This window comes from Lontra canadensis, unplaced genomic scaffold, assembly GCF_010015895.1.
Source record: "Lontra canadensis isolate GAN:19392208 unplaced genomic scaffold, GSC_riverotter_1.0 scaffold89, whole genome shotgun sequence".
Lineage (NCBI taxonomy): Eukaryota > Metazoa > Chordata > Mammalia > Carnivora > Mustelidae > Lontra > Lontra canadensis.
The window spans coordinates 2291530-2303695 of NW_022631083.1; the positions used below are offsets into that span (position 1 = coordinate 2291530).

Consider the following 12166-nt stretch of genomic DNA (forward strand, 5'->3'; position numbering starts at 1 on the left):
ATCACCTAAAATAGCTTCAGTGTTAGGACTGGTCCCAGAAGAAAGGAAATCTCTTAAGTTTAGGAATAACTCTTTATAGCACAAGCCATTTTGAGTGAAGGAATATATGGTTTAGCTTATCCTGGCAAGGGCTCTCATCTTCAGGGATATCCAAAATTAGGAATTACACCAGTTCAGTATCCACAGTAACCAGAGCATTGCTCACTGTAACCATGCAGCATTTGTGTAATGAATGAATATTCTGTACTCTCAATTCATTTTCTTGTTCCTTTCTTAGATATCTCCTCCTCTGTCTCCTTGAAAAATTCCCATGCTTACCTCATAATTCTTCCCTCTCTCTATTTGCTGTTGTTAAGAGAGAAACATTTGTTTATGGGCAACAAAAGCAGAGAAGAGTAAGAGCAAATGAGGAAGTCAACATTCTAGAATAAGATGTATGTATTGTGTAGCATATAAAAACTAGGAGCTCATCGATGGGATGGAGAGAAAGGAAAGAGGCTCTCTTCATCCTAATTAAACACTCATGAAGTCATCAAGGAGAGCAAAAGCAAGAGAACCTGGCCCATGAGTCAAAACAGTAAGAGACGCATTTTCTTTCTATTCAGATGATTGACATGCTGTATTTTGTGGTCATCATGTTGGTTGTGCTGATGAGTTTTGGAGTAGCCCGTCAAGCCATTTTGCACCCAGATGAGGAGCCTTCCTGGAAATTGGCCCGAAACATCTTCTACATGCCCTACTGGATGATCTATGGAGAGGTGTTTGCAGACCAGATAGACCGTAAGAATAGAATTGATAGTAAGATTCTCTTCCCTGCTTCTGAGGCAGATGATCAGTTCCAAATTAATGGAAGAGCATGTGTTAATTTGGAAATGAATTACTTTTTATTCTGCCACAAGCATCAAATTATTTTATGAAGGAATAAGTGAAGAATATGCAATGTGGATTTTTTGAGCCATCAGTCATTTCTTCTATTCTAAAAACCATTAACCAGAATTTCGAAAGAGTCTCCCATTCTTTTAGCTGGACCTGGTGAACATCTTATCCCGTGAATATAATCCCAGTGCCAATATCCCAATATTTCTTCAACCTAAATCTCTTTCTGCCCCAAGACAGTGTGGGTAGTGTTATTCCAATAGACTGAGATGGTAAGCATGACAGGGTGACTGGTGCCTTGTGTCACCCTCATCTTCAGGCTTCTTCTCAGAAGCCCATTATCCACATGGCTATCAATTTCCTCTTCAATTAGGGGGTTCAATTTTTAAAAATTTTTATTATCAACAATAATCTGAATGTTAGCAGAGGAAATGAGCCATAATCCTATGTGAATTTCTGAGGGGCACAGGACCCAGCTCCTCTCCAGGCTGAGCTGCCAGGTCATGGTGTCTCTTGTGTCATAGGAAGTGAAGCTCAAATATTCTTATACCTATTTCACCTGACCAGTTAATGTCCCACGGATGAATGAGGCTCTTCACACCTGTTTTTGTGTCCAGAGCCATACCTTCATTTGTATGTTGTACTCTGTCACAGAGATACAGATACAACAGCACATCTGCTATTTCCAGTACTCTGCTTCTTGGGGATAGATGGTCTTGAACATCCTCTTCTTGTATGAAATGCAGGATTCCCAGTATATCTCCTGCCACTGGTTTAGACTGATAACTAGTTCACCCAATGCCTTCTACCTAGCTTTTATAACGTGATTCTGAACACATCATTACCACCTGTACATCTCAAAGTCAATTGTTGAATGTGTTTGTACCTTGGTAAACTGAAACATTAAAAATCTAACTTGCTTTCCAAAGAATAGTTGCTTCAGTAAATGTATGATCCAGACATAAATTGTGGTATTTTTATTTTTTATTATTGAATTGGGTAATGAGAAGATAAAGAGACAAACGAGGCTATTTTCAGTAACACTATTAAATGTGAGGTTTTGATTCTTGATCTGATTATTGCATAATAATTTTTCATTTATTTGTGCTTATGAGGTTTTTGAATTGGGCTATGGAGAATGCCTGATTGGTTAACCAGTTGGTTAAAATGATCATCTGCCAGTAGCCTCATATCTTTTTCACAGTATTTTTAACTAGTTAGCTTTTTATTGCTTATGACATATGGTAAAATCAATATTCATGAAATATATATGAATTTTCTAGAATTAATAATGTATACAGTTTCATCTAAATAGACCACTGCTTCCAAGTGTGAATCTGTAATTCCCAAACTTGAGTACTTTGCATTTCGTGACAACCAAAACCATTCTTGTTTTGTTAATCATTTGTTTTACTTTTTTCTCAACTGTCATCTTATTTTCTTTCCTCCCTTCCTGTCACACCTAAAAAAACCCCAAAACCCTGCTTTCCAATCGCTATATAGTCTACGCCATGGAAATTAATCGTAAGTTTACACAGAATTGATGACTTCACTCCATGAAGTATGTGTATTAATCAGTCTCTCCCTTAGCTAATTACTGACAGCCTTACACTGGTTTTAAATGCCTCTCTTGTTTTCTGGTGTCAGAAACAAGGTTTTTTTTTTTTTTCTGGTGTCAGAAAACAAGAGAGGTTTAAACTGTAAGTAAGTAAAAAGTAGGTAGACTATAAATTCATGGATGTTACTTCACTGATCACTGTTGGGATCACTCTATTTTTTTAGTTCAGGACATAGGTCCTATAGAATCAAAGTGGCATTTTGAATGAACTGAGAGAAAGAAAAGGTGATTTTCCAAAAATGACACCAGAAACGTTGATTAATGGATTTGAGGGTAGAGGGCATCCTTACCTCCTTCCTCATAACAAAATTATTGCTGAAGTTCATGTACAAGTGAAACCAAGGAGACAACATGAGGTGATATTAAATAATCAGATTATCCATTATCCATTAGAAATTTAGCTTTCTAATGGATAACAGTACAGAAAAAAAAAAGATTTATCTGCTTAGAAATTATATTTCTAATGTGTATGAAAAACGCAAATACAGAAATGGAAAAATGTTTATAAATACGTCAAGTCAAGAATGACTATCACGGAGTGCAGAAATGAGTTTTTTTTCTTTGTATGAGTTGATATTTTTCATATGGAATATTATTGCTTATGAAATCAGGAAAAAATCATCTTAAAAAAGAAATAAATTGTGTAATGGCATATGTAAGTTATTTATTCTATTCATTTTATGTAAAAAGTACAAGAAGACAAACTTTTGTTTCAGCTCCTTGTGGTGACAACCAGTATGATGAGGAAGGCAAGCGGCTCCCTCCTTGTATCCCGGGTGCCTGGCTCACACCGGCCATCATGGCGTGTTACCTACTGGTGGCCAACATCCTGCTGGTGAACTTGCTTATTGCAGTTTTCAAGTATGTATCAAGGTTCTTGACTGCTTGCCTATTATTTATTGCATTACAGATTTCCAGTTTAATCTTGGAACACTCATGTGGCCATGGATTTACACAGAATTTCAGTGGGGCTTTTAAGTATGCAGAGTTTTTGCAATCTCTTTCATTCAAACTTAATCAGCCTTCATGTATTCGTGAATCAAAAGTTGACACTTAAATACATTAAAAAATTTTTTTGATGGTTCAATATTTTATTTTTTATTGGAGTATAATTAACATACCATGTTGTATCAGTTTCAGGTATAGAGTACAATGATTCAATAATTCTGTACATTACTCAGTGCTCAACAGGCAGTGATTAGTGTACTGTTAATCCCCTTTAATCCATTTCACCCATTCCCCCACCCACCTCCCCTCCGGCAACCACCAGTTTGTTCCCTGTGTTTGAGAGTCTGGGTTTTTTTTTCTTTCTTTCATCTCTTTTTTTCTTCGTTTGTTTTGTTTCTTATATTCCACATACGAATGAAACCATATGATATTTGTCTTTGTCTTAAATACATTTAAACTCAATCTTGGTTAGTATTTTAACACTTAAACATGTATTTTAATCTGATGAAAATATTTCCTTAGATGAAAGTCTCCTGGAATAGGGAAGATTTGATCAAGGCATGCCTTTAATTCATTATCACAGGCACAGAAAGCAATGTCAACTTCATAAGCTGTAACAATTATTGTGATATAATATAAAATGTTTTCCTAATTATTAACAGAATAGAAGATAAATGGCCTTGGAAAGAGATGGCTTAAATTATAAAATCAAGTGTCTTGTAAAACTTGCCCATTTTGGCATGATGTGTTGAGCATGTGACCATGCTTAATAAATGATTTTTTTTAAATTCTAGCTTCTAAGATGAAAATATAAGGGAAAAATGCTTCACAGAAATATAGAATCTTAGAGCTAACCAGGGCTTTGGAAAGAATCTGGTTCAAACTCTTATTCAAGTGTATTTCAGGTTTAAATACTTCAAAATGCTTAGCTGAATAGCTCCTACCTTTAAAAATATGAAATAATATTTTCCTGAGCATATGAATCAGTAGACTGTAGTATGGTGTCTCAAGAGAGCAATAGGTAGCCATTTTAATATACTTAATCCTTAATTATTTATATAAGTAAAATGTCCTTGGGTGTAGATAATCCACAATGATAGATAAACCAAAAGGGTAATTCAGGGGTCAGTACTAAAGGGCACTAAAAGGCCCTTTCACTGTTTATTTTCATTTCAATGTGAGTGACCGATTGTCCTGGGAAATCAAAATGAAAAGCAAAATAACTAAACCTTTATTCTTTTTAAAGCAATACTTTCTTTGAAGTCAAGTCCATATCCAACCAGGTGTGGAAATTCCAGCGATATCAGCTGATAATGACATTTCATGACCGGCCAGTCCTACCTCCACCAATGATCATTTTAAGCCACATCTATATAATCATCATGCGTCTCAGTGGCCGCTGTAGGAAGAAAAGAGAAGGGGACCAAGACGAACAGGATCGCGGGCTGAGTATGTACAGGACTCTTTCATTTCTATCCTGCACGAATTTCAAGAGGGTTCTAACTGGACACCCTCCCAGAAATCTCACTGAACTACTTAAATTGTGGGAAAATGTAACACCCGAGTCCAACTGCTGTTCTTTGCAGAACACTTCTCATTTGATGTTGATTTTATTCCAGTTCTGTTAGTTTGTGAGTAATTCATGTTACTGAAAGCTTGCTCATGAAGAGATTAGAAATCGAGAGAGTTCTTGAGAATGACTTGTCTGTATAAATTCAATGCCCCTTTAAGAATGTTTCCACCTGTTGCATCTCAAAAGGATAGAAAAATACTGCTGTCCACCTGACTCCATCCATAAGACAGATGCAACAGTTTCTAGAGAAAATAGTACTTGGCTTCACTTTGCAAATAGCTGTAATAGTGGTGTTTTGTGTTAAAAGGTGAGCCATTCTGCTCCAATGTGAAGATGATCGCTGCATACTGCAACCTGTTTGAGTAAAACAGTTGGAGTAGTGGGAGAACTGCCGGGAGAACTGCCGGGCAAAGGAGCTTAATGCCGGTTGGGTTGTGAAATGTGCAATGGCGCAACTCAGTTGACTCTTCATGGACAGGGCTCATTTCTCACGTGGCAAACCCTTCTCCCTTTACGCAGAGCTGTTTCTCAGCGAAGAGGAGCTGAAGAGGCTGCACGAGTTCGAGGAGCAGTGTGTCCAGGAGCACTTCCAGGAGAAGGAGGACGAGCAGCAGTCGTCCAGCGACGAACGCATCCGCGTCACTTGTGAGAGGTGAGCCCAGCGTGGGGCCGGGGGGCCAGCCACGGACAGAGGGTGTGCGAGCCACTCCGCCCCATTCTAAGAGAGATGCCGATGTTCATATAAATGTTCCCTCCAAGTTCTCTTGTTGGTTCACACTTTGGGTTCTTTACGTGTTTTCTCCCGAAAGAGTGGGAAAAATATCTCGTGTGAAAAGGTGATTGTAAATTGTATATAGAAGTGAATGATGGGGTGTATTGCAAATATCCCAGACCCAAACTAAAGCAAACCAAAAGCCCCTGACAGTTCTTGCCCAGCCCCAGAGTGGGAGATTTTATTGCAGGACCCTGCACGAATGAAGAGAAAAGTCAGCTGCAGGGCTGTGTAAAGGCTAGGGAAGCGGTCTTTTGACTGATGGTTGCCGTTGTCAAGGATGGTATTCCCCTAGGGACTGACCTGCTCATCCCACCTTAATGTTCTTGATGCTCCTTTCCCAGAATGCAGAATGAATGAATGAACACATGTGTGAGCCAATCTATGAATAAGCGAATAAAGGCAGGTGAGGGAGAACCAGAAAGGGTGACATTTTCCAACCTTTTCATTATTGCTCCTCCTGCAGCTCAGAATGAGGAACCAGCAAAGGGTAGACAAGAACAATAAAACCACACTATCTGTATTTTTTAATCATATAACTTTTAAGAACCTTTATCAGTTAATAAAAGAAATGTAAGCTATTATTATTACTAAGACTGTGATCATTGATAAAACATCGTTCCAAAGAGTTCAACCAACAATGCAGGTAGAAGGATGACACCTACGGGAATTCTAGCTTATCATTCTGTCTTTCAGTACTCAGAATTAAAGTTTCTTGGTACAACTACCTGTATATATTGATAAACATAAAGACATTCACAAGAATGTTTCAGCAGACCATCCAATCAAGGGCCTCAACCACTACAACGGAATTATAATACCCTTGAAGTCTCCCTGCTGTACACATTCCAGCCAGTGACTCTGCCACAGCCCACAGGCTCCAGGTCTCTGGCCCATCTCCCCTCCTAGCTCTAGTCACCTTGTAATCCAGTCTACCAAATTCAAGGATAATCTGCATCAACTTTTGGCCTTAATAAGGCACATTTTCAAAACTACTTTTAAATGCATCTTTTCTGTTTTAATAGTAACTGCTAAGCTTTCAAGATACAAAAATTATTTCTTCCTGAGAAAGATAAGTTACTCCCATCTTAATAATCTAAAATCTCAACTTTTTGTTAGAAGTTAACTTGGATTTAATCACAGCCAGTAATTTACAATGGAGATTGTGTTTTGTTTCACTCTGTTTCTGCCCCTTCCCCCTTCCCCCAGCATTGTTTGAATTTTTACCATTCTTGGAGCAAGCCTCCAAGAATGTGGTTATCAGGTCACTACCAAACTGCATTTTCCTCTTGGGGCTTCATGCACACGTAATAGGAATGAAAGTGTGCTGGGCAGTAAAAACATCTACTTCCCGTTTCTCTTGGCTGAGATCTCCAGGAGGGATCGGAGTACCTTCCTGCCCCTCCGGTTCCCTTGTTGACCCTTTCGAGGCTGAATCACAGGTGAATATCAGAGACAAATGGAGGAGGAGGTTTGGGGAGAAGGTACTTTTTCTTCACTCTTAACCTCAGGACAGCTGAGGTCCTAAGGGTGGAAGAATAGAAATAAAATTAGTTATTTTTACCTAAATTTGACACCTGTGATAATTTTTTAAGTCAAATTTTTGAGCACTCATATATTTCTGCCATTTTAAAAGATCTACTTTATATGTTGGCTTCTTTTCATTTTCCACATCACCACTTGCCATTTGATGGTTCTCCTTATCATCCCCGGCAGGATTCTATCTGCAGGGTCTGGCTGGGAATGAGCCTCCTAACCTCCTAAGATGCGCTTGGTATCAGTCCCTGCTGTTGGCCGGTCCCTTGCCAAACCGGAGCCAGCAACTTGCATGACTCAGTCTAACAAACGTGTTCACACGGGAAGTTTACGTGCTTGTGCTCCTCCTTGCAGGGTGTTTTGAGGGCTTACGTGCAGGAACCCAATTCATGGCTTTCCCTTAATGTTTCGAGAGTAATATATGAAGTTCTAACAATTTCACCCAACTTCTCCATTTCGTGAGACTTAACATTTAGTCTCTCAATCAGAGATTTACATTATGATCCAGTTTTTAGTTAATACAACCCTGAAGCAGGGTATTTAGCCCAAAGCCCCGCGCAGCATATCCACTTAGCTGACTTACGGCAATGCACTCATGGTTTTCCTCCCAAATTTGGACATCTTCTTGCATGCCCTGGGCTCTGAGAGTGGCACCACTAGCCATTTCATTTGACACTGTCAAATCATCAAATTCTGCTTTCTTCCCCCTGTGAATGAATCATGCCCCCCCCACATACACACACACTTCTTTCCTTCTCTACCACCAGCACACTAGTACAAGCTACCATCATTTTTCACCAGGATTCCTGTGGTTGCTTGGACAACATCTGAGCTCTGAGAGCATCTAAGCTCTCCATAATCATTTCTACTCTTTCAATTCATTGTGCACTCACTAGACTCGAATCCTGTTGCATTGCTCCCTAACAGCTCTCTTTAAAAGTCTTTCAGTGGCTCCCATTGCTCCCAGCTCCAGTATCACCCTGGACTGTCCTCCCTTCATGCTTGGTTTGCCAGTCTTGTCAGCCTTCTTTCATTTCCTCCAAGTCACCACTCCCTTCCTGCCATAGGGGTTTTTGCACACGTTGTAACCTCTGTCTACTCATCCTTTGGATCTCTGCTCAAATGTCAGTTCCTTCTGGAAAACTTCCCTGACCACCTTACACCTTAGACTAGGTCAAGAAGCCTGCACATCTCCACAGACCAAGACCTTGAGTTTTTGAGTGAATGGATGACTAAAAAGTTCATGTCCTGACTTGAATGTAAATTTCCATCCTATCCTCAATGAATATCAAATAAGATATCAACTATGCTCCTCTGGATTTGCGACTTTGATTTTGCTATTGGCAACCAGGAAGAATTTCAATATACAAATGATTCTGCTACCCATAACTATCAGGAAGAATCTTTAATATCAGCAACACCAAAACAACTGGTGGTGTTGAAGGGTGTTATTTCTTTGCTTGAAAGTTTAATATCAGGTAACCTAGAGGGCTGGTGGAAGAACATTTTACAAATACATCTGCCAGCACAACCAAAGTAGAATTTGTCAACCTAGATATTCATCATACCAGGCTAATACCTAGTAACATGTATCTTTATCAATCTACAACTTGAAGGCCATCTCTGTGTCTCTTGAAAATCCAAGGTTGAGCACATCATTCCTTTTGTGGTTTGGCATCCCTCAGTTTACAGGTTCAAGAGCAATTGAGTTGAAAAGAATCTTTTCTAAAAAAAATTTTGTCCAAGTTTCAACTTCCTTTTCTTGAACAATGAGAATTATGTAATCCAGTGTGTTTTCCTTTTTTCCATGCATCCAGGAAGCTTAGCACCAACTTAATATTTAATTAAAACAAGTATATTATTATAGATTTTTGGAATACATGGTGCACATTGCCTCCTTATTACCTCTTCTTCATTCATATCTTCCACTTAAATGAACTTTCATTTTGCATGTATGATATTTTCAAGTATGTAGGCTATAATTCATAAATCATACATTTTAAATGTTGTTGGTCTTATACTTAAGCATCTATAGGTCTTAGACTAGCCAAACCTATAATAGAAGGTTTGGATTCCCCCCAAAACCTCTGGGTCAACTGGTTTCTTGTCATATTTGTGGATCTGGATTAAGGTGTTGGGTTTCCTCTAGGCTTGATTAGGAACGAAGCAATTCATGGTCTTGAGATCTTATTTGGCATCCTTTTCCCAAGTAATCAAGTAGAGACGGTGGTAACAGAGATCATAACAAGAAAGACAAGAAGGAGAGAAATGAGATAGTCAGTAGAAGAAGACCTGAAAGAGAGATGAGCCTCAGAAAGGAGGTGGGTAATTCCTCTGATGTAGAAATTAATAGGAGTCAAAGTTGCTTGTATTATGGGGAAGGGTTGGGATTAAATGTGGGAGTTTTAATGTGTCTAGTGAATGACAATCTTGTTCCTTACCTGACCTTTGAGAGCCAATTCAAGGACAGAGGCAGATATCAGGCAGATAGAGATAAAAATAGTATTGGCTTTACTAGTAATAAAGGTGCTAGAGGATGTGGTTCAGTTGTTGCCAAATTCACAGAATTAGCCAGAATTAGCCATAGCCACTCAGTCACAGGCACCTGCAGACCTCTGTTCTCACAGGCAGAATCAGCTTTCCCCACGAAGCTTACCGTATGAACAAAACAAAGTGAGAACCCATGCTCTCTTCAGGCAGCTGGCTCTCAAAGAGAGAGAAAAAAAAGCAAGCTGGTGTCGTGGTCCCCAAATTCCAACCAGAAAATCAGTCCTCCTCAAGAATAAATAAAGGACTGGAGAGAGGCCAAGAGTTTTACACTAATAGAAAGTCTAGATGCAAAGGAAGGAATGATAAGAATGGGGAAAGAGTACCCCTAGCAATATTACAGACTTAAAGCTTCTAAGGAGGATTCGAGTTCACCTTTAGGGGACATGTGATAGGAAAGGAGCCAGCCAAGCGATTGCTCAGCAGGAATATTTGGGATGTAATGAAATTAGCTAATATGACTTTGTATTGGGCCAAGTCAAGGTGACTCCTATGACCTTCATCAGTGACTCTCTACAGCCCCAGGGCAAGAATGCAGTTAGTGAATGAAGGATGGGGCATAGCAAAAGGGAGGCTGAAAGGGACCTGTGATCCCGAGAACTAATCAATGGGGATACCACAAATGATGTTAGTGTTTGCAAATGGTAGCATAAACATTTTACACTGCCTCAAGACACCATTTTTCCCTGCCCAGCTGTGGAGTCCTAGTGGCAATAGAGGAAGGAGTAGAGTTGGCACTTCTATCCAAAAGTAAGGGAAAGAGAACCTAGGATATTATTAAGAGCTTCAATGAGTGGCTGACCTGAGTCTTGCCTGAACAGAAAGTGGAATATAGCCAGAAAAGTCCACTGATTTAGATGAGTTGAATTCTAGAAACTGAGGAGGTCTGAAATATGGCCATGTTGGTATATATAATGATGTGGCCTAGAGTTAAGATCCTAGAGAGCTTAATATTCTTTTATAAGTCTTCAGTATTTTGTTTATTAAAAACAATGAGAAAGCCAAAAGATTTAAGACTTAAGTCTTGTTCTTCATTTAGTCTTTCATATATAAAAACCCTGTAAGTAAGCACAACCAGGTTCCATCTTGAGTGTTCTCACTGTAATGACTAAACTTAAAAGGCAGCCTCATACAAAGATGGAAATTAAAATAGCTGGATATAAAATTTGGACTGGATGAAACAAGTTTGTGATCTGTAGACCTGGAATAAAATTACAGGGTAAGAATAGTCTTAGAACTCAATATAGAATACCATGGGACCTTGAAACATGGGTTTCTTCAAGTATAAACTGGATCTAGTTGTTCCACTAACATTGTTTTTAGGTTAACATTGAGCTCTATCATTAAGGGAACGTTCCCATATAATTTATAAGATGCCTTACAGGTGAAGGGTAATGATTGCACATGAAAAGATGACGGCACATAAAACAGGTTTTGGTAACTACCATGCTACAAAACTCCAAATATCTAAGTTCTGTCCTTAGAAAATACACGAGAGACTTTTACCATGAAAACATGAATTTTGACCTTATATTTAATAAATAAGAGTCTATGAAACTCCAATAGAGTTATGCTGTCTATCGGTATTCTCTTGGAAGTTACTACAAAGAGCCACACATTTATATATTGTTTTACCTAGTAGTTGAATGAAATGGAAAACTTTATTTACAATGCTTTAAAAACAACAACAACAGGGGCGCCTGGGTGTCTCAGTGGGTTAAAGCCTCTGCCTTCGGCTCAGGTCATGATCCCGGGGTCCTGGGATCGAGCCCCGCATCAGTCTCTCTGCTCAGCAGTGAGCCCTACTTCCCCCCTCTCTCTGCCTGCCTCTCTGCCTGTCAAATAAATAAATAAAATCTTTAAAAAAAAATAAAACAACAACAACAAAAACTGTGTTTTCATTAAGCTCCTTTCAAGTTTAGTAGTACAATGTCCAAAACCAAATATCCTAAATAACAGATATATGAAGATAATGATGAAAGCATCTGGAGATTTGCAATCACACCCCCTTCACATGGTCATGTTATTGTACACTTGCATAGCATTCATACCTCACAGAGTGCTTTCATTTTTTTTTTTGTTTTGTTTTAAAAAAAAATTTTTTTTAAGATTTTTATTTATTTATTTGACACAGAGAGATCACAAGCAGGCAGAGAGGCAGGCAGAGACAGAGGGGGAAAGCAGGCCTCCCGCTGAGCAGAGAGCCCGATGCGGGGCTCGATCCCGGGACCGTGAGATCATGACCCGAGTCGAAGGCAGAGGCCTTAACCCACTGAACCACCCAGGTGCCCCCAGA

The 12166-nt window shown here is 39.1% G+C and overlaps 1 protein-coding gene across 1 annotated transcript in view; it reads left to right on the top strand.

Annotated features, from left to right (window-relative positions):
- TRPM1 (transient receptor potential cation channel subfamily M member 1) overlaps nucleotides 1-12166 on the top strand; it is an 85370-nt gene that overhangs the window by 57731 nt on the left and 15473 nt on the right. Inside the window, exons 22-25 of the mRNA XM_032835937.1 lie at nucleotides 606-780; nucleotides 3211-3355; nucleotides 4689-4891; nucleotides 5535-5667. Coding sequence (XP_032691828.1) covers nucleotides 606-780; nucleotides 3211-3355; nucleotides 4689-4891; nucleotides 5535-5667 — 656 coding nt within the window. The remainder of the gene's footprint in view (nucleotides 1-605; nucleotides 781-3210; nucleotides 3356-4688; nucleotides 4892-5534; nucleotides 5668-12166) is intronic.